This window comes from Lynx rufus, unplaced genomic scaffold (genome assembly GCF_022079265.1).
Source record: "Lynx rufus isolate CCGP_SWC_20201006 ecotype Redwood Valley unplaced genomic scaffold, mLynRuf1.p SCAF_4, whole genome shotgun sequence".
Classification (NCBI taxonomy): Eukaryota; Metazoa; Chordata; class Mammalia; order Carnivora; family Felidae; genus Lynx; species Lynx rufus.
Window position 1 is genome coordinate 145,811,704 of NW_025814856.1, and position 27,998 is coordinate 145,839,701.

At 51.0% G+C, this 27,998-nt stretch overlaps 1 protein-coding gene across 1 annotated transcript; it reads left to right on the forward strand.

Annotated features, from left to right (window-relative positions):
• Positions 1 to 7: 7 nt before the first annotated feature.
• Positions 8 to 27,993, forward strand: CCDC136 (coiled-coil domain containing 136). Its single transcript, XM_047095245.1, has 18 exons — positions 8 to 83; positions 878 to 985; positions 2,826 to 3,080; positions 3,158 to 3,232; positions 7,365 to 7,688; positions 10,734 to 10,845; positions 11,410 to 11,578; positions 11,821 to 11,961; positions 12,304 to 12,462; positions 12,726 to 12,896; positions 13,741 to 13,926; positions 15,563 to 15,757; positions 16,248 to 16,475; positions 17,922 to 18,422; positions 18,760 to 18,981; positions 20,051 to 20,329; positions 21,035 to 21,334; positions 27,582 to 27,993. Exons 1-18 carry the CDS (start codon positions 8 to 10, stop codon positions 27,690 to 27,692), a joined length of 3,612 nt encoding a protein of 1,203 aa, XP_046951201.1. The 3' UTR covers positions 27,693 to 27,993.
• The last annotated feature ends 5 nt before the right edge of the window (positions 27,994 to 27,998 follow it).

Sequence of the window (27,998 nt, forward strand, 5' to 3'; positions counted from 1 at the left end):
AGCGGCCATGGAGGCGGGCGCCGGGGCCGGTGCGGGCGCCGCGGGCGCCGCGGGCGCCGCGGGCTGGAGCTGCCCCAGCCCAGGTCAGAGCCGCCCCTCCCTCACCTCTCCACCGCCACTCCTTCCTCTTCTCCATCTCTCCTCCCTCCAGACCCCCTCGTCCTCCCCCCCTCCCTCCGCTGCTCCCACCTTTCCCTCCTGTCTTCCTCCCTCCATCCTGCCCCCCACCCGGGCCCGATCTCCATCTTTCCGGGCGGGTCTTCCCCACACCGGCCTCATCCTCCCTGGTCGTCCCTCGCCCTGAACCCTCTCCACCCCAACTGCCCAGCCCTGGGGGCCCCAGACCCTGCACCCACTCCGCCCCAAAGGCGTCTGAGCGCAGGGCGAGGGTGGGGTGGACGAGGTCCACTGAGAGAATGGAGGGGAGGGGAGCGGCTCCGGCCCAGATCCCCTTGCCACACGCCCCCCACCCCCCCACCCCGCAGCCCCTCCCTCCCCTTCCCCGCACCACCTCACCATGTCAGCCTCTTTTTCCCAGGTTCCTGCCCTCTCTTCCATCCTTGCCGGTCTCCTCCCTGTCCCCTCTTGGCTAAAGAGGCACACACCCTTTCTGTCTGTGCAGGGAGAGGAGCCTGGAAAGGGGGTGCTGGGGGGGTTGGGCAGCGCAGGGCGGGGTCCCCGTAGGCCCAGCTCGAGGGGTGGCTGAGGGAGGGGAGTCGCAGCCTAGGCCAAGTGAGCCAAACACTTCCACCGGGATTAAGAACTCCAGGGCTCCAGAGGGCTGGAAGGCACGTCCCCATCTCTCTGCCCTGCACCCCAGTCCCAGCACCCCCCCCCCCCCACATTCCCACAGTACCTCCTCTCTCCCTGCTTACAGGACCCACAGTGACCACTTTAGGCTCCTATGAGGTGTCTGAGGGTTGTGAGAGGAAGAAAGGCCAACGCTGGGGGTCCCTGGAGCGGCGGGGGATGCAAGCTATGGAGGGTGAGTTTTCCCAAAAAGCGTTCTTTCTCTCGCCTCAGCCAATTTCCCTTCCCTCCTCCTTCCCCCATCTGGCCCCCAGAACTCTGAGCCAGGACAGAGCCCTTCCTCCTGCTCACCTGAGCCCCCTCTACCCTTCAGGGCTGAGTTTGACCCCTCCTGGGGTCAGGCTTTGAGGGGAGGCTCTGGGTGCATTCCCTTTGGGGCCCTAATCACCGGCTAACCAGGTTGTTTCCTCCCGGGGGTGGGGGATGGGGGAGCTGCCAGACAGAGAAAGAGGCCTCGTTGGGCAGCTTTGAAGTAGCCTTTCAGCAGGGGGTTTGTTCTCACTGCCACCCGACCCAGATCCCAAGCTGTCTCCTATTTTTGAAAAGCAAGGAAGTGAGCCTGTGAAGTCAGCATTGTCTTTCTGGTGCCATCACCACTCACTTTGAATGTCAGCCTGTGGCTTTGGTTCTCTAGCATCCCTTACCGCCTGAAAGAATTGCCTGGAAGGGGGCAGGTGAGAAGGCCAACCTCCCAACACTCACATATCACCACTGCACCCATGTGACTTGGCAGTTCCAGGCCCCTGGAAGGATGCTGTTCCATTTTCCAGGACTTCCTGTGAAGTGTCCCCAGGCCCCTACGCACACTGTGTGGGCAACCCTGCTCCCCTAAAGGTGACAGATGATGCAAAGGGTTCCAGATGAACCTCAGGCTGCTGTTGTAAGTAAGGCCAGGGATTCAGAATTTTAAAACAAAGCAAATAATCAGAATCCAGACAAAATTTTGCTATTTCAAGGAACTGCATTGCAGCAAAAGAGGGGGTACTCGCCAACCAGAGGCTGTGGACCAGTACACCCCAGTTTCTTGGCTCATTAAGATGGCAGGCTTTCTTTTCCACACAAGTCCAACCTCAGACTTCCCCTGAAAACTGCCCTATGGTCAGCAGGGGAGGAGGGCACTTACAGCACCTGGGGAGGGGGGAGGCCTCCTGACACTCAGCAGAGATAAGGAAGGTGGACCTTGCGGAAACTTTCAAAAAGGCTTTATGATAGAATACGTTTGAAGGGGCCCCGGGGTTTGTCCAGTAAACCATTTAGAATCATTTCATCCAGATGTTTTCTTTCTCTGCCTACTGAGAGCAACACTTTCTTACTATGGAAAGGCTAATTTCTCCCAAGCCACCTGGATACTTTTTTAACCGGACAAACCCCCCAAACTGTAACTCTTGCCCCATGTGGCCTAAAGACACACCCGGTGTCTGAATCTTTTCTTCTTCTTTTTTAAAATGTTTATTTATTTATTTTTGAGAGGCGGCGGGGGTGGGGGGGGGTGGGGAGGAGGGGCAGAGAGAGAGGGAGGCAGAGAATCCTAAGCAGGTTCCGTGCTGTCAGCACAGAGCCCAGTGCGGAGCTCGAACTCACAAGTTGTGAGATCATGACCTGAGCCAAAACCAAGGGCTGGATGCTTAACCCCCTGAGCCACCCAGGCTCCCTGAATCCTTTCTTGAGTACTTGTCCCACAGAGACCACCAGGTCTGGAAGAAGCAGGTGTCCTTGTACAAGCTCACATGGCTGCCAGCACCCAGCTGCTCAGTTTGCCCAAAGACAGTAATAGGAGGCCACCTGGTACGATATTGGTCCCGAAAGGGCCTGGGAGGGAGATGAGCCACCTCCAAATTTGACCCTTGCACCTGAGGACTCATCACGAGTGCAGGTCGAGCCCAGGAGCTCCTTGGGGGACAGCAGGTGGCACTATGATACCATCGCTGCCCTGGGACAGTGAGCTTGAGAGCCTTCAAAAGACTCTGGAAAGGAAGCTGACTCTGACCCCCTGGTGGGATGGGTTTCTCTCCTAGGGGAAGTGTTGCTCCCAGCTCTCTATGAGGAGGAAGAGGAAGAGGAAGAGGAGGAAGAAGGGGTGGAAGAAGAGGAAGAGCAGGCGCAGAAAGGTGGCAGTGTGGGCTCCTTGTCTGCCAGCAAGCACCGGGGACTGAGCCTCACAGAGACGGAGCTGGAGGAGCTGAGGGCTCAGGTGCTACAGCTGGTGGCAGAGCTGGAGGAGACCCGGGAACTGGCAGGGCAGCACGAGGATGACTCCTTGGAGCTGCAGGGTGAGTGTCCGGGATGGGGCCAGAGGGCCTGGGCTCGCTGGATCCCAGGATCACATCTGCTCCCCCTCTCCCTGCAGGGCTCCTGGAGGATGAACGGCTGGCCAGTGCCCAGCAGGCAGAGGTGTTCACCAAGCAGATCCAGCAGCTCCAAGGTAATTCCCAGCACTTGGACTGGAGGGGAGGCGGCCATCCACCTGAGCGGTTGGCTGAAGCATTAGCAGACAAATATAAACTAATTCAGTACTTCTTCCTCATTTCCCCTTACTATGCTCACCTTTTCCTCCTTCTCTCTCTCCATTCTTTTCTTTACCTAATTGATGTTCTTTGCATCTCTGCCTGGCTCTTCTGCCCTTCTCTGCCCTTTCTTGCCCTCCCACTTCACATCTTCTCTCTCTGGCTAACACTCTCCCTTTTCTCTCCTCCAGACTCCTCCCATCACACCTGTATCCCTTTTTCTTTGCTCTCCAGGTCTGGGGGTAGGTAATCAGGGCTGAATTCCAAACCAGACTGCTTTTCCCTGTCCCTCCAGGGACACCATGGGAAGCGCGGTGAGCCAATGAGAAGTGACTGGAAGGGATGCTGCATCTTTTAAGGGAAGCAGATGAGAAGGTTTCTCTTGCTTCCCAGGACCAGAGCTTGGGGCCCTAAATCCCTTTCTTCTAACGCCCACATCGCTTTGTCTCTGGGAAGCAGCAAGGCAGGTGTCCCACATTCCACTGCACCACCAAATAAAGAAGGAGCTTTTGTTACTTCTGTGGGCTTCCAGAAGGTTTAGGGGAGCTGCCCTAGAAAACAGCAGGGACTCTCCAGGGAGAACTGAAATCAAACCAAAAGAAAAATATAAATGGAGAAAAAAGGAAGGCCGGAAAGCAGGCCTGAAGAGCAGCAAGCAAAGGTGGAGGAAGGGGAGGAAAAGACAAGGGAAAGGTACAAGCCAAGGTAGATGCAGGGAAGTGGACAATGAATGGGGAGAAGGTAAAGGAGAGAAATGGCAGGAGATGTGTTGCACGGGGAAAAGCATGTGAACATTGGTCTCAGAAAACCTAGATTCTTGGGTCCAGTTCTGCCATGTAACAAGCTTTGGGATCTTTGGCAAATCACATTTATCTTTCTGAGACTCAGTTCCTTATCAGTAAAATGAGGCTATTTTATCTGTTTATCATTCATTTATTGAGTGCCTATATACTTGGAGGGCAAGCTATGGACAAGACAGACCAGATCCCTGCCCTAATGAAGAGTGCATTCTAATGGGGGAGAAGCAGAAAATAAATAAGTTCAGGTAGCAATAAATGCTAGGAAGATAATATAACAATATGATATAGAGGGGCAGCTGGGTGGCTCAGTCAGTTGTGTCCAACTCTCTTGATTTCTGCTCAGGTCATGGTCTCATGGTTTGCCTCGGTTCAATCCCCCCATCGGGCTCCATGCTGGTGGCACAGAGCCTGCTTGGGATTCTCTCTCTCCATCTCTCTGCCCTTCCTCCAATTGCTCTCTCTCTCTCTCTCTCTCTCAAAATAAAAACAAAACAAAAAAAATTTAAAAACAATATGATATAGAGAGATGGGGTGAGCTGGGAATTTATTCTATTTTACTTTATTATTTTTTATTTGAGAGAGAAAGAAAGAGAGAATGCAAGCAGGCGAGAGGGGCAGAGGGAGAGAGAGAGAGAATCTTAAGCTACCTGATCAATGTGGAGCCCGACGAGGGGCTCAATCACACGACCCAGGGATCATGACCTGAGTCAAAATCAAGAGTAGGGCGCTCAACCAACTGAGCTACCCAGGCACCCTGGGGGATTGATTTTTGATAGGGCAGTTAGAAAAGGCCTCTTTGAGAAGATGACATTTGAGCTATGACCCAAATAATGAGAAAGATCTGAGGGAAGAGCATACCAGGCAGAAGGAATAGCAACTGCAAAAGCTCAAGGGTAGGAATGAGCTTCATGTGTTTGAAGGACAGAACAAAAGTCACTATGGCTGAAGCAGACTGCATGTGGAGGACCCTGGTAAGAGACAGTTCTGAGAGGCAGGCTGAGGCCAGATTACAAAGGGCCTTGGAGTCCATCTGAGAGGTTTGGCTTTCATTCTAAGGACTGTATAGTAAAAAGACATGGCAGAGTCTTATATTGAAGGTGGAGCCCTCAGGACTTCTGATGAATTGAAAGGGGTAGGGCATGGGGATGGGGTTGGGAATCGGAGAGACACAAAAGATGACTTTGCCTTAAGAAACTGGTTGGACAGTGCTATCATTTACTGGGGTGGGGAAGACTTGGCAAAGAACAAGTTTGAGGGCTAGGGGAAACATTTAAGACATGTTTTTGTGTGTTGAGTTTGAAATGGCTATTGATATCTAAATAAATATGTTAAGAAGGCACTTGGATATATGAATCTAGAACCAGGAGGGAAATCAAGGCTGGAGATATAAATTTGGGAGTCATTAGCGTATATATGGCATTTGAGTCCCTGAGACATCACTATGACGTCATATGGAGAGATATAGAAAGAAGAGGAAAAGGCCCAGTCCCAGGGATAGTCCAGTATTTAAAGGTCCAGTAGAGGAGATATGAACAAAAATGACTGAGGTAGGAGGAACTACAGAAGCATTTCATGTCCTGGACACCAAGAGCAGAAAGTGCTTCAAAGAGATAATAATTAACTGTGTCAAAAGTTGCTAAATCAAATAAGATGGCCATTGGATTTGGCAAGATGGAGGGCTCTGAGATATTTCAGTGAGGACTGAGCCTGATTGGATTGGGATTAAAGAGGAAAGGGGAGGTGAAGTAGAGACTGGAGAGTGTGCATAGTTACAGTGGTCATGCTCTGAAGGGAAGCAGAGAAATAAGGGAAGAGGAAATGAAGTCAAGAGAGAGTTTGGTTTGTTTGTTTGAGATAGGACCCACTACACTAGATTATGTTTGCATCATGAAGGAAACGATCCAGTAGAGCAGAAAAAGGCCTTTGCTTGGAGAAGGGACATACTTCCTTGCAAATAGGGAAGTCAGTAGAGATGCAGGTAGGCAACTACTTGGGGAAACGAGTTCTGTAGCGACTCCTCACTCCACTCATTAGGGTGTTGACAACTGGGCAATGGATCACGCGCCAGCAAGCTAGGGGCTACGGGTCTGAAGAAGACGCTCAACTCCCCCCCCCCCCCCCCCCCCCCCGGGGCAGGAAATAAAGGCCGTCCTTGCGCACGCGCGCTGCCCGTTTCCGCCAAGAGGGGGCGCGCGCGGCCTCAGAGGTAGCTGGTATCGAGAGGCCGTTCCGGCCGCCACAGCCCCGCGGGGGCCGGGACCGGCCGGCGGCGGGAGGCCCCCCAGAGAGACCTCTTGCGGGGGAGCCGACAAGATGGAGGCCATAACCAGTGAGTAGGAACCCACTTTTTGCCCCGCAGCCCGGTTCCCAGGCTCTCGGCTTCGCCCCGAAGGTCCCACGCCCCCTGGCAACGGGCACTACCTCTCCCGAAATCAGAAAGGAAATCGGAAACCGGGTTTGGCCCTTCCAACTCCCAGCCAGGGTCCGCCCCGCCCAGCTTTTGGATAAGCTCCTCCCCCTCGGGCCTGCAAATCCTGGCCCTCCACGGTGGACAGGCCCTGTCCCTTTATGCTCCAAATTGCGAGCTTTTGTGGCTGAGGGAGACCTTTCTCCATTCTCCAGTGAATCTGAGAAAGCGGTTTTTGTTTGTTTGTTTGTTTTAGGACCAGACCCCAGAGGGGAACCTAAGGGAAATTTGAACCCTAACATCAAGGATGTAGTGGGAAGTGAAGGTCATAGCCATATTTGGTTATCATGTGATGAGCCTGCATTTTAATTTCAGCTGTGAACTCTGTACATTATTAGGGGGCCAGTACTTCCCACAGGCAGTTCATGCGAGCTCGGAGGCTCTGTAATGTCTAAGGTTCCAGACTGAATAGATGAGAATAGTCTGTGTACATTTTTTTAGACAGGGAATTTTTGGAAAGACGAGGTGCATCAGTAAAATACTGTCAGTTAGTTTTGGTCTTCAGTGTAGATGCACCTAATACTTTTTGTTTGCAGTAGCCTAAGGTGTTGCTTTGGTGCCAGGCCTCAAAATCTCCCTTTCTACTGCACCTTACTTACTACATTCACTCTTCTTAGGTATTCCCTTTATTCCATATCAGATGAAGCTATACTTCTCTAATGTGCTAGAGAATAGGTTGAAAGTAGTTTCCAGATAATAAGTCTGCCTTTAACTTTCTGCCTCTAGAACATGATAGATGAGTTTACTTCTCCTCTTGACCATCCCAACCATTGGACTTTGCAGGTGAGCTGCGGTCTCTACGAGAGGAGATTTCCCTGTTAGAGCGTGAGAAAGAAAGTGAACTTAAGGAAATAGAACAGGAGTTGCACATAGCCCAGGCTGAGATCCGGAATCTGCGGCAAGCAGCAGAGGATTCTGCGACTGAACACGAGAGTGACATAGCATCCCTGCAGGAGGATCTCTGCCGGATGCAGAATGAACTCGATGACATGGAGCGCATTCGGGGAGAGTATGAAATGGAGATCACCTCCCTCCGTGCAGAAATGGAAATGAAGAACTCTGAACCATCCAATAGTTTAAGTGTCTCAGATTTCTCTGAGATGCAAGGTATGAGAGGCCAAACCCTCTTCCTGGTCTGTCAGTAAAGTCAAGCAGAGAGAGTTATATGCAAGAAGATGGTGGAAGGTAGTCTTAGATCATGAATTGGGAACCTCTAGAAAAAACCTCCAGGTTGAATTTAAGGGAGACTTAAATTGTGACTGGGTGTCACACCAGTCAGTGGTGGTATAAGAAATAGCACTATGGAGGTGTACCCTGAGAATTCTTCTTCCGAGAGACATTGGACGTTTGTTGATTTGACTGTGGGAAGGCCCTTTCTGAGAAAGTTTCCAGTTCCAGGATGGGAGGATGAGGGGCCTGTCATCTTGGGAAACTTCTTGCTGCTCTGGCATCACGATGATTGCCTGGACTGTTTTGTGGGGGGCCTCCAGTCCTGCTCCCAGGTCCTAGGTTGCTAATTTTAGGCTCCTTTAGCCCTGTCCAGTGTAGAAGCTTTAGGGGACAACAAATCAGAGCACAAGACAGCTGGAGAGGAAAAGAGGTTATTTCCAGTAATACATGAGGTACTAAAAAGCTTAGAGCTCTGCTTTCAGACAATGAGTCTCCCAGCTAGTTGCTAGGATTCATGACATCAGAGAGTTTGCCTTTATTCTGAGGCTAGATTTATGATCTGGGTATAATGGGAGGCCCTGTATTAGGCCAGGTCAAGCAGAGGCAATCAGCAAGGAATCAAAGAACTGCAAATTTTCCCAGCTGTAACAGGCTTCTCAGAAGAGCCTTTGGACTGGTGGTGCCAGGAGAGGGCGGCCAGCACAGTGGGAAAGCTTGGGTCAAAGTTAAACAGAGCTGAATTCAGAATCTCAGTTCTGCTAATTAGCGGGATGAACTTGGCTTGGTTATTACCTCTCTGAACCCTAGTTTCTGTGTCTATAAAAATGTTGGGTAATAAAACTTTACAGCCGTAGGGGATCCTGGCACAGGGAAAGGACCTTAGAACAAATGGAGAGAAATCTGTTGATGCCTTAGTTGTGACACATGTACTGTGGTAAGATGTTAACGTTAGGGGAAATGAGGTGAGAACTCTCCCAGGGAATTTCGCACTATCTTTGCAATTTTTCTGTAAATCTAAAGCTATTGTAAAATTAAAAGTTTATTTAGGGGTGCCTGGGCGGCTCAGTTGGTTAGGTGTCCAACTTCGACTGAGGTTGTGGTCTCAGTTTGTGAGTTCAAGCCCTGCATTGGGCTCTGCACAGTGTAGAGCCTGCCTGGGATTCTCTCTCTCCCTCTCGCTGCCCCTCCCGCGTGTGTGTGTGTGTGTGTGTGTGTGTGTGTGTGTGTGTGCGCGCACACGCGCATGTGTACACTCTCAAAGAAAAACTTTAAAAAAAGAGAAAGAAAACCTTATAGTGCTATTTTTGGGATTAAATGAAATGCCTTGTATGTTGAAGTACTCATACAGTAACTGAATCTGAGGCTGAAACCATCAAGTCTAATGCTTAGCACGTGGTTGCCTTGTATTAAAGATTAGTTTCCTTCCTTCTGTGGTAATCTGTAGTATTCTAAGGAGTTTTGATTGGAACAAAGGGGGGACATTAGAAGTGAATTTCAAGGTGTTAAATCTTACATAGGTAAGATAGGCCTGTGTTCTAATAGAGCAAGTTAATATTCTTTAAATATTGGGGGAGTTGGTATTCTAAGAGAAGTAATTCTTTTTTTTTTTTTAATTTTTTGAATTAAAAAAATTTAACTTCTTTTTAATGTCTTTTTTTGAGAGAGAGAGAGAGAGAGTCCGAGCGTGAGTGGGGGAGGAGCAGAGAGAGTGGGAGACACAAAATCCAAAGCAGGCTCCAAGCGTTGAGCTGTCAGCACAGAGCCCAATGCGGGACTTGAACTCACAAACCATGAGATCATGACCTGAGCTGAAGTCAGATGCTTAACTGACTGAGCCACCCAGGCGTACCCTGAAAGAAATTTTTTTTTTAAGTTTATTTTGAGAGAAAGAGAGCGAGCATGGGAGGGTCAGAGAGAGAGTCCCAAGCAGGCTTTCACACTGTCGGTGTGGAGCCCGATGCAGGGCTCGAACTCACGAACCATGAGATCATAACCTGGGCCAAAACCAAAAGCTGGATCCTCAACCAACTAAGCCACCCAGGCGCTCCATAAGAGAAATAATTCTTAAATCAGGAAAAAACAAAACAGAGGTGTTTGTATAATTGTAACTTTAGAAAGTATTGGTTCCTGGTACTTAGGGACATGTTCTGCGACATTTCAACCAGATCTCTGCTGATGATTGAGGAAGATATGTCGGTCTGGTTCGGATGGGCTCTTTTGTCAGCAGATAAAAGATCATTAGAAAGAATTCTTGATTGCATGCGGTCCAGTGTATTTAGTGTGGTGGTGAAGTAAGTAAAAGAATGTTCAAGATGCTTGGGCTGTCTCTGAAAGGCCAGGACTGTCAGTGTGACATCTGGCAGTTCACGTCCCTCAGCTTTTGTACGAAAAGAGTAATAGGAAGGTAATCATAAACAGTTTGATGGAAACTTGAAATCCAGTGATCCAGAAACTCAATTAAAACCTTCATGAGTTGGGGCGCCTGGGTGGCTCAGTTGGTTAAGCGTCTGACTTTGGCTCAGGTCATGATCTCACGGTCCGTGAGTTCGAGCCCCGCGTCGGGCTCTGTGCTGACAGCTCAGAGCCTGGAGCCTGCTTCTGATTCTGAGTCTCCCTCTCTCTCTGACCCTCCCCCGTTCATGCTCTGTCTCTCTCTGTCTCAAAAATAAATAAACATTAAAAAAAAAAAACCAAAAAAACCTTCATGAGCTCCTGAAATGTCAAGACTACCTTGGTTGGGGTTTTGAAGATGGGCACACAGGGCAGATCTGGGAAGGTGCAAAGAAGGGCAGCTACCTGCAAGAGGACAAAGACACAAAGCAATGTGGAATTTTCAGGGCCCTGTCATCTAAGCCGCTGCATGTGGTGTCTCTTCTGTCTTTAGAAAAAGAGAAGCTGTCAGATTTCGAGGCAAGAAAATTGGGGGCTGATCATCTGTGCTTTCCCCCTAGGATCTCACATCTCTCCATTTGTCTTCTGCAGAAGAGTTGCAGCAACTGCGGGAACGCTACCGCTTCCTGAACGAGGAGTACCGGGCCCTGCAGGAGAGCAACAGCAGCCTCACGGGGCAGCTCGCTGATCTGGAGAGTGAGAGGTACAGCCAGCAGGCTGCTGGGGCTCCGTAGGACCCTGCTTTGGGCTTTTGCCTGCATAGAGTCGGTGAAGGCAGATGCCAGGCTAATGAATGTCCCTCTGCTCCTAGAGAGCTGGTCCTTTCCATGGTGTCCAAAGGGTATGGATGCTGCCTAGAAGCAGGCATGGGGATCCAACTGTCTCAGCACTCAAGTCCTAAAATTGAGCTTTCTTTCATTCTGGGAATTGGGGTCTGGTTTGCTCTCCCTGGAGTAGATCAGAAATGATTCCTTTGTGGTCTGCGTCTAATGGTGTAGGGCCTCCAGATTGGAGCTGGCCTGACACGAGGCCCGGCCTTGAGCCCAACTGGACTAGAACTCTTAGGTCTCCCAGAGCCAAACATGCCTTGATTGAGGTGCTAGGAGTTTTTCTTCACCTGCTCAGCACGTTCATTTGGGAGATAAATCACAAGAGAAGGCTCTTACCATCTTTTGCCTAAAATAAAGACATCAGGACCGAGCACACCCGGCAGGCGATGCCAGACAGAACACTTTCCCAAACATGGCTCTGGGGTTCTGGATTACAGGACACGAAGAGCAACAGAAAAGTGGCTGGAGTCCCAAATGGTAAAGAATACGATGTCAGCAGAGTCTCAGACTTCAGAAATGGATTTTCTAGAACCTGACCCTGAAACCCAGTTGTTGCGACAACAGCTTCTGGGAGCTGAAGAGCAGATGCATGACATGCAGAACAAGGTAGGGGGACAGGCGCCTTCCTGCCTCTTTTACCCTCTCCTGGCCTGTGGCAGAGACCTCTCCTTAGGCATAGGGCTGACAAAGGAGGCATGTGCTATGGCAGGTGGTGGCGCTCTGGCGTCTCGCTGGCTTGCCTGGTGTAAATATTTCAGTGAAAAGAATACCATATTCTTCTAAGCCTCTTCTTAAAGTGCCTGTGGAACCTATACTCAATCAGCCCTTCCGTTCCATGTCCTGCCCAGTGTAAGGAATTGTGTTGTGAGTTGCAAGAACTACAGCATCATCGCCGGACCAGTGAGGAGGAGCAGAAGCGGCTGCAGAGGGAGCTCAAGTGTGCACAGAATGAGGTGCTTCGGTTTCAGACTTCCCACAATGCCGCCCAGGTAAACACGGCTGGGGGAAGGGCATTTGGGGAGGGCAGAAGGGCCTACGTGGAGTTGCTGCATCAGGGAAGGATGAACGCAGAGCACGGCTGTGCTCTGCTGCCTCTTGCCCTACGATCAAGGGTACGGTCTGCTGGAGACCGGTTGGAGAAGTCACGTAGCATTGGCATCGCATTACAGAAATGGCAGTCATTGCTGAGTGTCTGCCTCAGAGAAGAAACCAAACCATAGACCCGTGGGAGCTCGTCAAGGTGTCTGCGTCTGGAAAGGAACCAAACTGGTCTGTAGAGGGGTCTGCTGTTTCTTGAGAGTAACTGTGCTACCCACATCCTCCCACCACAGAACGAGGAGCTGAAGACCAGACTCTGTGCCCTTCAGCAAAAGTATGATGCGAGCCAGGACGAGCAGAACGAGCTCTTGAAGGCACAGCTACAGCTTCAGACTGAGCTCCGGCAGCTCAAAGTCATGAAGTCCACAGCCGTAGAAAGCCCGAGTGAGAAGGTAACAACAAAAGGAGGTGAGGGGCGACTTAGGTGCTAAGAGGTTTTGGGGCAGGTGGACCAGAGCAGAGGGTCACGGTAAGTGCCGCTGCCACCTGTGCAGCGCCGGTGACCCTGCGGCCACCCTCGAGTACTACGCTAGATGAGAGGACAGCAGGGGGCGGGGACAAGTCGGGGCTTAGACCGTCCGCGCCTAGAGGGACTCTGGCAGAACGAGCGGGTTGAGGATCCCAGAGGTGCTGCCCAAAGCTCCCTCCCCGGCAGGAGTTAATGTGCCGGCTACAGAAGCTGCAGCTCCAGTACCAGCACATCACGTGCGAGAAGGATAAGCTGCTGGACGTGCAGCGACAACTGTGTGGGGACCTGCGGTACCACGAGGCGGAGGTGCAGCGCCTCAAGGACGTCGTGGCCTCCTTCCAGGAGAGCAGTGAGAAGGTAAAAGAAGCTCCAGGTGAGGGAGAATGTAGCCAGGTGGAGTCTTCTGTGAGAGCGATACTACGGAGGAGGAGGGGGCATGGTAGGAGTTCTGTGGTACAGCCATTGGCGGGGTTGTGGGGGGGGCTGGGAAGAGGTGCTTAGTAGAAAGGTAATCTCAGAAGGTCATGGTGCTTTCAGCTTCCTTTTTTTTTTTTCTTTTAAAGTTTATTTAGGGGCGCCTGGGTGGCGCAGTCGGTTAAGCGTCCGACTTCAGCCAGGTCACGATCTCTCGGTCCGTGAGTTCGAGCCCCGCGTCGGGCTCTGGGCTGATGGCTCAGAGCCTGGAGCCTGTTTCCGATTCTGTCTCCCTCTCTCTCTGCCCCTCCCCCGTTCATGCTCTGTCTCTCCCTGTCTTAAAAATAAACGTTGGAAAAAAAAAAAAATTTAAAAAAAAATAAAGTTTATTTATTTTGAGAGAGAGAGAGAGAGAGAGCGCGACTGGGGGAGGGGCAGAGAGAGAAGGAGAGATGAGAGACCTGTGAGCTCATGACCTGAGCCTAAATCAAGGGTCGGGCGTTTAACCGACTAAACCAGCCAGGTGCCCCAGCTTCCTTTGTTTTTAAATCAGAAAATCAGCCTATAAAAAGGAAGCCCTCTTTCTTTCCCCACCTCCCCCAAAAGGAAGCCCTAGAAGGTCTCTGTGTGGAGCCCATTAGGGTCTGGTCCATCTTGGGTAGCACCCATTGGGATGAAATTGGGACTGGAAGGGACCGGGTAGGATCCCTTCGTCCCTGTCTGAGAGGAGAGAGTGCAGCTGCAGGGGCTTCTGGGATGATGGCGGGGCCTGCCTCCCCTACCCCAGAACGCAGAGATGCACACCCAGCTTCAGGAGATGAAGCGGCTGTACCAGTCCAGCAAGGAGGAGCTGGAGCGGCAGAAGCACATGTATGATCAGCTCGAGCAGGACCTCCTGCTCTGCCAGCAGGAGCTGAAGGAGCTCAAGACCACCAAGCCCATCCCAGAGGACAAGGGGAAATGTGCTAATAAGGTAATTGTGATTAAGAGAGGTGAGCTCTCCTGGGTACTTCCTCTGGAGAAAGGAGGTGTAAGAGCAAAAGTGAAGCCATCCAACCAAGGGGCTTGCTGAGCTCCCGGTCCAGTCACAGCTGAGCATGCAAGGCAGGAAACAGAGGCAGAGTCTCGTGCTGGTAACTTTTAAACAGTTTGCCTTGATCTTGACTTTGAGTCCAAGCCACAGCTTAGTAGGAGCAGTATAGCTGGATCCGGTCTGAACACCTGAAGGTTTTGCACTTGATTCCATGTGTGTAGACATTTATACCTTGTTCTTCAAACTGTAGTGATATATTATCTTATCATTTGTGGAGAAGAACATGCACAAAAGCCCCTACACACAACTTTTATCACCGGACCTAGAAAGGGAAGGTCCAGTTTTCTCAGGCAGATGGCAGATGTTCTTGTCAGAGGACACGGTCTTGTGCCCCGAGTGCTGATTGGGTATTAGAAGGACCTAGGTTCTCCCAGGGTTTATGCTGTGACTTCAGAATAGTGAAGTTCTCTAAGCTTGAGTTTTACTCTCTTTAAATTGAACAGAATACTGCTCTTTTCTCACCTCCTTTAGTAATAAATCATGGTAGTGATAAATAAGGCCTTCTTTACTCATTTTTTCTTTTTCCATAGTGTGTAAAATGCGGGTCATTCTCAGTTACCCTGTGTTGAGCACTTTCAGCTCCTGATCACTGATAGAAAATGGAAGGTGTTAAAACGTGATGGAGAAAAGGCACAAGATTCTCCAAAGCTGGTGGAGCAGGTCACCTTGTGCCCGATGACTCGGTGGCTCTTTCCTCTGCCAGCAGCAGGCCGTGTCCCCAGAGAAAGGCCTCAGAAGACACAGAATGGGGAGGCTATGTGGGCCACTCCAACAGTCTGCCTGCCTTTCTGCGCCCAGGCTCACATTTCCTTCTTCCATTCCTACTCAGTCTAGAGGCCCAGCTTGTCCACGACTTGCTCATCCCCTCCTCTCCTAGTAGAAGAGACTGTGGGGAGGGAGGAGCACGCTGACACAGAGGCAGCTTTTCCTCTTGTCCTGAAACAGCAATGAGATGAGTGTGGTATTAGGAGGTTTGGGTTTTTGGAATCATGGGATAATTTAGTCTTCTCAACCCAAATTCAGCAGTCGCTCGTATTTTTCTAAAGATTTAAAAAGCTGATTATGAAAACAGAATGGGGACAGATAGGGTGAAGTTTTTATTGGTAAGAAGTATAATTAGGTATAAAACCAACCGGGGATAGTGACAGTGACGGGAACTAGAACTCCCAGCAGGGCGGGAGAACAGTGTGCACCGAAGGGAAGGGCCAAAGGAAAGGAAGGTGGGGAAATGGGAAGGGAGGGGCGGCGATAACCCTCCCCTCACAGGACTCTTGGGGACCGGGAGACAGAATTTACAGCACAGCCAAACGCTTCTGAGCGGCCCGCTGGGGCTTCCCGTTCGGTGTCTAAACCCGTATGGGTGCCACGTGGCTTGGGACGGTCAGTCCAAGGGGACCGCATGGGGAGGGAGCCCCTGGCGAGCCACAAGAGGCAGGAGAGCACGGAAGGGCTCTGCTAGGCACAGTGCCGAGAAATACGTCCGAGTAACCACCGTCCGCACCCGCCCCACCCACAGTGTGACACAGTGCTATCCAGACTGACAGAATTGCAGGAACAGTACAAGGCCAGCCAGAAGGAGTTGGGGCAGCTGCAGATGGAGCAGTGCGAGCTCCTGGAGGATCAGAGGAGGATGCAGGAGGAGCAGGGCCGGCTGCAAGAAGAGCTGCACAGGCTCCCGCTCGCGTTCCCCAGAGCTGGTCTCTTCTGTAAGGTAACCCCAGCCAGGGGACGGCTGCTGACTATGGAGAGGCTGCTTTGAGAAGCTTCCCAGGTGCGACTGTACTTGGGAAAAAGAACAGGGTGGGGACTGAACCTTTTCTGAATCAGCCACTCCTTACTTGGTCACCGATCTCTTCGAGCCAGAAAGTTCACTCTAGCCGATTAGGGTTTTAAAGCTTAAAATACGCGTTGTGCCCTGAAACCTGTCCAGCTTTCTATTTAGAGTTTTAGTCCATCTGGAGAAAACTTACTCCGAGTGCTCTCTGTAAACTGCAGAATACCTGCAGACTTGTGAGATCGTGATTCGTCAGCCAGCAGGTCTCCATAGAAAAGCCACTCCCCCATCCTGACCCCATCCCAGATGGCCGTCAAGAGACCACTCAGAGACTCCCAAGGGAGGGGTCCCCAGCAGGAAGGAGGCATGGGTCTTCCCATGTGGCCCCCACAGTTCCTGCCCGCTTCCTTCCCACTCCACCTCACAGAGTCAGGAGCTGCTTACAAAGTTACAAGACCTGTGTGAACTACAACTGCTCTACCAAGGCATGCAGGAAGAGCAGAAAAAACTGGTACAGAATCAAGAATGTGTGCTCAGAGAACAGTCAGACCTGCACGAAGAGCTACATCTTTTCAAAGAGGCTCGTTTCCAGGAAGTCTTCAAGAATCCCGATGATTCCAAATTGTCTAAGTCCTCCAAGTGTGGTCCTAACAAGGTAACCAGAACAAGAGGCAGGGGGACAGTTCTGGGGACGATAGCATGGTAGGGAAGAGGGTTCCGTGGAAGGGTCAGGGTTAGGAAGGCCTGTCTGGCCAGAAGTAAGAATGAGACTGAGGCTCTGTCCTTCTTCAGCCATGACCACCCACGGGCTCATTAAGATGTGGCTTTAGCTACGGCCTGAGGACCTCAATCAGATACGTGCCTAATCGAAGTGCTGTCAACACTGAGAACCAGGTGACCTGGGAATCTAAGCGTCTGATAATTTGATGCGGCCCCTCCAACATACCATTTTCCAGATTTATAATATCAGCTTAGTATTTGTCTGGATTCTTTGAGACTGACTCTAAGCATGTCATCCTTTTTTTATAAGCCGGCTGATAATTGACCAGTGCCACTTTTCAGTGACCAAAACCTGTGTTGGTATTCTGCATGAGACAGATCTGGGGCCATTCATTCCCAAGGGAAGAATTCCTAACATGTGGCATTCTTGCTACTGACCACACTGTCTTCATGAAAACTTTGATAGCAATAAGAGCCACGTCGAGGGGGGTTGGACCAAAGAATCCATGCATCTCAAGCACCAGGAAGGGGTCACGCCTCTGAGGTCATGCTGGTGGAGAGTTCCACATAAGTCTGTTCAGGATTATGGGATGCATTTGGTCTGAGGTCTCAGGGTGGGCAAGGAAGAGCAGGGGGACAGTTTCAATCTAGGCTAGATCTGTTCATGCAAATATTAGCCTCGATAGGGAGAACAAGGGAATTGCAGAAGTCCAAGCTGAGATTTGGTCAGATTCAAGGGGCATCAGATTTCAGCCTGGGTAACACAGAGACCAGGAACCAGGTATAAAATATTTCCTTAACTGATCAGATCTCATCCTGGGCATCAGCAGCCAAGAAGCCAGGCCCAGAGGGCCTGGGAAACGTGCCCAGAGGCCAGATTCAGAATTGGGGCAGGAGGTACAGGGCCTTGTAGTGAGACCTTAATTCCAGGTCCCCATCTGCTGAGGGAGGAATTCTTTGTAGGCTCAATTCAAGGCCAGGGCTGATTTTAGACTTGGGGGCAGGGGAGGGGACTGAGCCCCAAGATCAGGATAATGGGTATATCCTGACTGAGAAGAGGGGAGGGTAGGGAGCCAGAGTGTTCCTGCTACCCACTCAGCCTTGCTGCCAGGAGAGTTTCTAAACCAGAGTTTAGAAACCAGCAGAAACAGGAGCCCAGAAATCACAGAGTAGCCGCCCTGGGGGGATTTCCCCCCAGTGAGCAAGAAACCGACACATGCCAGTAGCTGGGGGCTGTTGAAGACCTAGGCTGTGGTGACTGGAGTGTGGGTGTGCAAGCCTCTGAAGTGTGCTGTCAGATGTCTGCCCCAGGAGGGGCGCAGCTAGAAGCGTGGCAGTGTCTGGAGTAATGACAATGTCTCCCCCCGCCCACTCCTGGCAGTCCAAGATGATCATCGCCCAGATACAGGCTCTGCAGGGGCTGTACGAGAGCACTCAGACCGAGCAGGAGCTACTGCAGCAGGAGCAGGGCAGGCTCCTCGAGGAGCGGAAGAGGCTGCAGGCCGACTTGCAGCTCTGCCTGGAAGAGATGCAGCTGCTCCAAGTCCAGTCCCCTTCTGTAAACAGGAGCCTTGAGTCCTACCAGAAGACCTACGGCGGCATGGCCGCCAGCACCGAGTACGATCGTAAGAGCTACGGTAGCAGCGTTGATGACAGCGAGAGCTATCACAAGAGTTACGGTAGCACCCAGGCCAGTGATGAGAGCTTTCTCAAGAGCTACGACAGCAGCACCAGTACCCACAAGACCTGTGATAGGAATTACAGCAGCAGCAGCAGCGTCACCTATAAGAAGAGTTACGGTAGCAGCAGTAGCTCTGACACCTGTTACAAGAGTTACGTCAGCAGCATTGAGGATGAACCTGCTGAGCCTGAAGATGTAGAGGTAAAAGTAGCCAGATGAGAGGTCTCACAGGGACAGAAGGCTCTTGTCCTATTCAGAGAGAAGTCCATCAGGGAAAGGTGCAAGAAGTGAGGTGGGCAGCGGGGTCGGAGGTGAGCTGGGTAACTCACTGGAAATGAATGAGGCGCTCCATGTGTCTGATATGGAGATGCTGCCATCACAGTGCTGCTGCTTCGTGGGAAGAAGTGCAGAATTCGCCCCAGGGCAGTTTCAGATCCTCGTGGCCATTATTCTGTACCCACGAAAAGGCCTAGCAAAGAGAGCGGGCGGAGGGCAGGTGCTTCTCAGGGTGCAGACGTTACTCCCCCACCCTCCGCAGCGCTGTGAGGACATGGTGGCCAAGGTGTTGATCAAGCTGCAGGGAGTGCAGGCCATGTACCAGCTCAGCCAGGAGGAACACGACCAGCTGCAAGAGCGAATGAAAAAGCTGCTGGAACGGCAGAAGGAGCTGAAGGAAGAGCTGGATGCCTGTGAAAAGGAATTCAAGGAGTGCCTGGAAAGCCGCGAGAAGCCTGTTGCCTCCTCAAATGACAGGAACGAGGTAACGGCTGTCTGGGAGGCAAGGTTTCTTCTAGGAGCCCCTAGAGCCAGAGGAGGTCCTAGGTCCTGGCCATTTTGGAGAGGCTGAGGAAAAAGGGCCAGGAGCTCACTGCTTGCTCTCGCTCCCAGGAACGGAGCAGGGGCTGAATCCCAGGAGGCTGGGCAGTCTGCTGCGTCACTGGCGGACATTCCTCAGGTGCTCACTGTCCTGAGATTTACTCACCAGGACTCTCAGAATAACTTTTCTCTTTTTCCTTTTACCACTCTTCTCCTTTGCCGTGTCCCAGAGCACTTCTATAGAGTTGTATTTTTTTTCACCTTGAGTTATTTTTGGGTGTATTGGTCCTGTGTCTTCAACTAGACTGTGAGCACCTCAAGGGCAGAGCCTTGCCTCCTCTTGGATCTCTTATAATGCCAAGAAAGGTGCCCTGCATCCATGAGGAATGGGACAGAAGGCATCATTTCTGCCCTAGAGCAGTCCACAGTCCGGCAGGGCTCACTGTATATGCGTGGGAGAGTCTAGAGAGCAATCAGCATGTGGGCCTAGGTTGCTTAGTATCGCTACCTACCAAGGAGCCTGTGATGCCAGAAGTCGGGAAAGACGAAACCAGAGGTTAGGGAGCAGGATTAGAATGTGCCTCTGTTTCCAGGGCGAGGCACTGGAGCCCAGGTACACTCTCTGGAGTGGACAAGAACACGGTGTCTTAGGCAGTTGTACCTATTCGAGAACTTGCTTGGATGAAGCAGGTGTCTGTAATAAAGTCGTGGGGTTCAGAAGGGGTAGCCCTCTAGCTATTCCCCAGAGAGGTCACAGTAAAAACATAATTTAAATCCTCCTTTTTTGAAGATGTTAGAGGTAAATCAGCAGGGGCCTCAGGTTAGAGAGAAACTATTTGCGGAACCGCTTTAGAGGCTCGCCTTCCGCAGGTTGATGTTCCCTCTCTCGCCTACTTCCCCGAGGGCCTCAGCAGGGGAATGTCGGGGCAGGATGGGGGCCGAGGTTACCTGTGAAGATGACAGGCTGGCCGAGGGGGTGGTGCTGGGGGTGACTGGCACTCCACCACCAACAGATCAAAGAGCTGCAGGCCAAGCTGCGGGAGCTGCAGCTGCAGTATCAGGCCAGCATGGACGAGCAGGGGCGGCTTCTGGCCGTGCAGGAGCAGCTGGAGGGACAGCTGCAGTGCTGCCAGGAGGAGCTGCGCCAGCTCAAGGAGAGGTCCTCTGTCGCCACAGAAACCAAGGGGAAAAACGGCAATAAGAATATGAACAAAAATGCCAACGGGGTTAAAAATAAAAAGGTGACCAAACCAAGCCTGGACGGCTCTGAGTACAACTGTGAGGACGAGAAGGTGAGTGATAACCCTAGTGCCCAGATAAGCAGAAAGGCAGGGGAGACCCTGGGAAGAAAAATCATCTGCACCACCGTTTCGACCAGGTGAGGTATTTGTAGAGAAGCTGCTGGTCTCTCTGATGTGTTAAGAGTAGTTCCCTCTTGGTAGCAGTTGGGTCTTTCACCCTTTTCCGGTGAAATTTTTTAAGGGGAGTGGAATGCAGACCACTTCGACCTGGAGGCACAGCCCCCAAGGCCCATAGCCCCTGGGTTGGACGACTGCTCCAACGAGCTCAGCCCAATCTTCTGGGGCCCCTTTTCTTCCTGGGTTATGTGCCCAAGAGAGGGACCAAATGGATGAAGAGAGAGGAATTTATTCAGAGCAGTTGGAAATAAGTGAGAGCGGATTGGGTAAAAGAGGAGTCACAGTTGCCCTGCGGGGGTAGGAAGTAGCAGTTGAGGGACAGAGCTCAAGAATGTAGCTGTGGTAGCTGTCTGAGATGGCCGATGGCCAGTGGCCAGACGGCTGTGTGGGGCCCGAGGCTGGGCATGACTGCCCTCCACACTATGCGCAGGGAGAGACCTGGTCCCAGAACGTGGGGCTGCTCGCGCACCGTGACATGCTGGGAAGCAGGGTGCTCTTGAGATAGTCCAACTTTGTCGTGAAGGGAGTCATCTTCACAGGTAACCGCAGCCCCCATCCTGCCCTGCCTCCACCCTGCAGAGTCTGGAGGTGGTGCTCTACTACAAGGCCAACCACACGGATTTATATGATCTCACAAAAGAGGAAATGGAGGAGGGAAAGAAGGAAACCAAAGAGGAAACGAAGCAGGAGTCCTGGGAGGAAGTAGCTTCTCAGGCATCAGACCCTGCAGAGGTGAAGTCCACAGAAGATAAAGAGGGGGCTTATGAAGAGTCCCAAGAGCAGGGGGGCAAGGAAGAAGACAACAGAGATGAGAGTGACGACGCTTGCCCTGAAGCTTCAGAGGAAAACAGCCCCCTCAAGCTTTCTGAAAACAAAAAGGTAACCGCAGTCCAAGACTGGATCAGGTGGGAAGTGGGCTGTCGGGCTCAGGTGCCCGAGGATGGACTCCTGCAGGAGGAGAAGCCGGCAAGCCCTGAGGCGTGGCGCTCAGGGACAGTGGAGATGAGCCGGGAGTGGCGGAGACGGTCTCTCCGTGGGAGATGGCAGGCTTAGACCGATCTGCTGTGGACCTGGGTCTCAAAGATCCCTTTTTTGGAAACTAGGGTGGGCTCATTGCAGTCTGACCTTTCATCTATGTGGTAGCGCTTGTTCCTTACATCAGGAGGGTTCTTCACCCTTCATCTAGCCCTGCGCTGAGAACGGGGATGGTGTAAGATCTAAAGGCTGTTTGTCAGCCTGGGCAAGTCGCTCTGTCCTGCTTCCCCAGGGTGCCCTATGAGGTTGACCTCTGTTGTTGCTGTTAGGGATGTGGGGAGGCTGGTGTTGCTTGCGGGCTCCGTATATCACGGGGGCATGAGGTGGGGAGCTGCGGGTGGTCAGAAGTAGAATATTTCAGTCCGTACGGCAGGGGCGTTGACCAGTCTGAGGAAGGGCAGCCAGAGCCCTAACCAAATTAGTTGTTAGATCTTGAGAAGTTGGGATGGGAGTTTCCTGGGTGACTTACCAATTGTACAAAAGTGTTTCTGTGTTTTAACTACTGGTACATCTGTACAGGAATGTACCAGCTGAATTCCTGCCCTGGTTGAGGTTAACTGGGGGCTCTGATTCCTTGAAGAGTGAGTACTTCCTGAATAAGTCCTTGGTTTGCACTACAGGCTCTTTCCATCTCTCTAAACACAGGGGAAGAAAATAAGTCTCTTGTGGGACATCCCAGTCAGCTCTAAGGCTACCTGGAATTTTCTGGTAGCTCAGCAGTTGTCAGCACTGGCTCACAACCCAGCGTGCAGCTCTCTGTTGACCTTGTGTCAGAGAACCATTACTTAGGATGTAAAAAGTAGGAGCAGCCGCATCCTCTTCCCCAGTGTTCTGTTTCTTTGAATTCATCGTATTCCACCACACGATGGGTCAGAACCTCCTAGATTTCCTTGTCTTGGGTGCCACATCTCTAAATGTCAAAACGGATTCTTGTACTTTGAAGTCGAGCACACTCCTCGTTGGCTACATATGGAGGTGTCCCTTTGCCTCACAGGTCCTGCATCTCTTGCAGGCAGATCTGATGGCATGTGTGATACTACCTGCAAATTCACTTTCTCTCTGGAAGATTGTTGCAGTCAAAGAACTAGCCCTTCTCCACTGTTAGCCTGGTTTCGTGCATTTTGTCTCACAACAACGGCATTAGACTCCTAGGGGGTCACAGGGATCAGAGCCCAGAACACCGAGACTCGGTGGAGAGCAGCCAGAACATGTGGCCTCACAAAGGGACAGGTGGCCTGGCAGGAGACTGGCTCTTCCCTGAGTGACCTAGAAGTGTGCATCCGCCTCATCTGGAGAGCCCAGCTTTACCCTCGGAGCTTCACTTTTCCAGAGTTACTGACCTGCAAGAAAGGTCTAGTGCAGATAACCCCTGCTTGACAAGATGTGAGAGGGGTATGACAAGCCAGGAAACGACCCACCACCTGATTCAGACCTAAGCAGCTGCTTAACCCGTTCAGGTTTGCATCTTCCGCAGGCCGCCAGTGGGAAGAACCAGGCCCGGGCGCAGAGAGGAGATGCGGCTGCCCTCGCTACCTGTTTAACCTCTTGATCTCTTTCTCTTTTCCCTTTGTTTTCTCATCCTCATTATCCATTGGATTCATATGTTTATGTCTTTTTATACCACCCCTCATCTCCTGGCCTCTCCTCGTGCTTCCTTCTCATTTGATATGTCGCAGCCATCCCCTGCCCCCGAGCCCCCCATCTTCTCCTTGCCTCTCGTAGGCCTGGTGGTCATATCGGCTTTGCTCTGGTGCTGGTGGGCCGAGACGTCGTCCTAACGCAGGTACTGGTATCGAGTCCTCTCCTCCTGAGGGGTAGAGGGGGGGTGCAGGTTGCCCTGGCCTCTCCTCTTTCCTTTTTCTCTCGCTTGCTTGCTTCTTGCTTTAGTCCTCTGACAACAGATTACTCAGGGCTGAGTTTTCGCCCTGGCTTCTCCTTGGGCTACTGCAAAGCCCCCGTAGCATCCCTGAGCACGTCTTCCTAACACACAGCGAGTGGGAATGCATATCGCTGACATGGCTTGAGTTTCTGTTTTCTGGCTGGGAAAACTCTGGATGATCCCAGCACTGTTGCCACTTTGAGAAATGCCTGACCACTTCTGATGAGCTGATGTCTGTCTGCAAGGCTGGCCTGGGTGCTCTTTGTCTTTGTTTAGCCCCAGAGCCAAGCTCTCGACTGCTGTCGCCACCCAGGACGGCAAAATAAGGAATCGCTGCCTCCCCCGTTGAGTGAGAGAGGAGTTCTGGAGAGCTGTGACCAACCCCAACCCTAATCCTAAACCCCCTCTCAGGGGCATTTGGAGGAGGGCAGCCTCAATTTGTCCTTCAAACATGGTGAAAGTAGAACAGAACCCCCGCCATATTATGTGCTTTCTACTGAGAAGTTCTCTGCTTTGGGACTTCTGGTCTTCAGAAAAATCAGAACAAGAATGCCAGGAAATGTTTTATAGTTCTCTCTTTATCCATTTTGGGGGCCAGATTCTATTGTAATTGGCTTCCCAAGCCAGGCTTTTTGGAGAGAAAGTGGTACTGGTGAAAAGAATGAGGTGCGAGGATTCTCAGGGCACCAAGGCTGACATATTCTGGGCACCTTCCACTTGGCTGCGGTCCATGTAATCTGGTCTGTCAACAGGATACCAAATTTAGGAGGCAGACTGTGGTCCTGGGGCCCAAGGTAGAGCCCTAGGGTTCCACCTGTCTTCAGAACCCATCAGTTGTTCTCTCCTGGTCCATTCTGGCTCCTTTCTCCTGCTCCCCCCACCTCCACCACACCTCCCCTTCCCTTCTCACCCCTGCAAATGGAGTGGAGCTGGCTTAATGCACAGGTTAGGGTGGCAGCTGAAGCTTATGTTGGTAGCACTTTCCTCCTTCCTTTTCCCCTCAGATTTTTCCCTCTTTTTCCTTTCTCCTTCCTCGTCTTTAAGGCACTCCAGTTATTAACTCCTTTAGTGACAGGGTCTCTCCCTGTACCTGTTCTCCCTCTGTCCACATCCAGATTTCTCAGTCCCTAGGGGAGGAGACCCAAAGCACTCAGCCGTAACCTTTCTCCACCTCAGCCAGGCCCAAGCAGAGTGAGAGGAAGGAAGTCCAGGGTCAGGGTGCTCTGGGGAGCCTGGCTGTGCCTCACTCTGCAGCTCCCCGTCCAGGAGCTGAGTGTAGTACTGTAGGAACGTGGCCGACAGGTGGTCAGAGAACCTGGCCAAGTCTGTCTCTGCCTCGTACCGCTTAGTCCCAGTAGGCAAAATGCATAATCAGAATGTTAATTTCTTCAAATAAAAGCAAAGGACAGTAAAATCTCTGCCTTCCTAATGTGAAAATCACCTGAGTTCATGTTTATGAAAGTGTTTCATAAATGATAAAACACCACAGAGATAATTTAAAAAGAACATACACTTAACATAATACATGCTCTGTGCCAGGCACTGTTCTAATTACCTTATGTATATTAACTCATTTAATCTTTGCAACAACCCAATGAGGCAGCTTTTAGTATTTTATATGTAATACAACTAAGGCATAGAGAGGCCAAGTAATACAGCCACCGAGCTGTGAGGTGGATTCTAAAGACTGATATTAGCAACAGATAAAATTCCAGTCCTGCTTCCCCCTTAACCATCTCTCCTCATTTTGAGCAGTTTTCCTTGGTTGCTTCCATGTAATTAGGAAGACCCCACGCTTGTCTTCACACAGCTTCCAATCGCATTAGCCCTCTTGACAACTAGAATCAAACCTTGTTAACTTCCTGCATGTATTGTTTACAGAGCTCCTTTGCATGTTGCATGTGCTAAGCATCCTCCCCCCATCCTCTACCTGCAGTTGGTTTTTTGGATCTGAGGCAGAACTTTTTATTCATCCCTATTAGGTATAGTCCATTGATGTAATCTGTGAAGTTTTTTGTTTGTTTGTTTGGTTGGTTTTGAGAGAGAGAGAGAGAGAGAGAACAGAGGCAGAGGGAGAGGGAGAGAGAGAATCTTAAGCAGGCTCTATGCCCAGCTCAGAACTCGATCTCACGACGTTGAGATCATGACCTGAGCCCAAATCAAGAGTCGGATGTTTAACCAACTCAGCCACCCAGGTGCCCCTGTTTTTTCTTTTTTTAATCTTGACCCTGTGGTTTCAAATTACCCATTTCCCTGCCAGCTCTACACCCTCCTCAGGGGTGACCAGCCCACCTCCATATGTTCGCACACATTAAAGTGAGGGCCGAGCCTCCGGAGTGTTGTCTTTTCCAGGCTCTCTTTTATCTAGCTCCTTGGTCACTTAACAAATGGTCACACAGCAAACTGTGCAAACATCCTACTTTTATTTCCTCCTGTTCTCCCCAAGATCATGGAAAATCTGTCAGATGTCTCAATAAAGTCCAAAACCATTTCTTTGATCTGTCAACTCAGTAACCCAGGCTGAAAGGAAAGCCTGACGTGACTTACCAGCCCTCCACTCAGCCAGTCTGGAACTTGCCTCTGACTGGTATAAAGGGTACCAGTTCACATTTATGGGTCCAGCTCCATAAATGTCCTCCTTCAAGAATGTCAGACTGACATATGTATGTATGTATGTATTTAATGTTTTTATTTATTTTTGAGAGAAAGAGCATGCAAGTGGGGCAGGGGCAGAGAGAAAGAGGGACAGAGCATCTGAATCAGGCTCTGTGCTGACAGCAGAGAGCCCGATGTGGGGCTGTGAGGTCATGACCTGAGCTGAAGTCAGACACTTACCTGACTGAGCCCCCCGGGCACCCCTCGACTGATGTTTTTAGCAGTATATATTAGTATATAAGCATCTGAGCATGTACATATTTTTCCTAACTTCCTTTCCAGTTCTTTTTTTTTTGTTGTTTTAATTTTTTTTTAATGTTTATTTGTTTTTGAGAGAGAGAGAGAGCAAGCAAGGGAGGGCAGAGAGAGAAGGAGACACAGAATCTGAAGCAGGCTCCAGGCTCTGACCTGTCAGCACAGAACCCAACGCGGGGCTCGAACCCACGAGCTGTGAGATCATGACCTGAGCTGAAGTTGGATGCTTAACCAACTGAGCCACCCAGGCGCCCCTCCAGTTATTTTCTTACATAAATTACTCTCTGTATCTGCTTCCAGCATTGTTTCGCTTTCCATTTCATTTGTTCTGTTCTTTTTGGTAACTATTTCTACAAATGTGAGAGATCTTGCTCTTTATAGTTGACTTAAAATCCTCTTCTTAGATCCATTATTCTCTAAGCAAATGCTTTCTTAGGATCAATGGGCTATACTCTGTTCTTACCTAAAATCATCCTTCTGTTATTACACCATAGCTATGACTCAAAACCCAAATTCTGTCTTTCAAGTAATGCAGTAAGAAAAGGTAACAAAAATAGAAACTACTTCCCTAAGTATGTATTTTCTTGTCCAGGATTTCATGTTCCCTAAATGATGCTTCTTTGTTGTCCCACGAACCGGCAGGATTTGCTATGGTCAGTGGAGTCTGGAAGCCTCAGTGCACCGGCACATGCTCAGGAAGTCAGTCAACACACTGGTGACCGGAGATGTTTTCAGGACCCTGGCATTTGCCGCCCAGGGCCAGTGACTGGCTTCCTTGAGTTTTCTCAAACCAGCAGCATTCTCCACAAAAGGTCTGGGCTGCCTCTGAACCTCATATTTGCCTGCACTCCACGGTGCGCCCTTTATTTCCCCTCAGTCTTACCATTTTGACCGAGTTCATTTCTCCTGTATAAAGCCAGTGAGGCACTTCCGCTTTCCCCAGAGGGCCCAGTTTACCCTCTTTTTCTTGCCACGGCGCTTGATCCTTTCTCATCGCAACCATCTGGATGCTCTTTGACGTCTGGCTCCTGAGCTGGCTTCTACACACACGAACGGGTATTCTCTTCATTCCGTGGGGCCTGAATACACGGAGTCACCTCAGGTGATACACGTAGCGTTGTTCCAGATACCTAGTGCTGCCGGGACTAGGACTGCATTGTCTTCAGCAGTCACCCAGGAAGTGAGAGAGACCCGGACCAGGAGGTTCCTGATGTCTCTCCAGCGCCAGTAGGCAGGGAAACCTCTGGCTTAGGGAAGGGTTCAGAAGGCTGGGCACTCACCATTTGTCTTTGGTCCCCACAGAACATGTTTGGGATGTGGAAGCCTATCGTGTTCTTGGCTATCGCGGCTGTGGCTCTGTATGTGTTACCCAACATGCGACCGCAGGAGTCAGAGTTCTGCCTCACGGAGTGATGGCAGACCTGGGCCAGCGTCGGGGGCAGATCCCCAGCGGCCGCTGCCCTCACACTGTGCCAGAGTCCCCACCCCACCCGTGTGTCCCGTGTGTCCCCATCTCCTCAGCCTCAGTCACCCAGGCTGAAAAGGTCATGGGGAGCTGCTGGCTGCCATCTCCTGCCTTGTATAAGAACCTGGGTTCCGTGTAATTAAATATCAACCTAATTACGTGAGACTCTGTGGCCTTTTATTTGCGAAACACCTCACAACACAACCAGAACAGAGCAGTTCCCCTTTAACGGGGTACCTCACATACGGATCGGG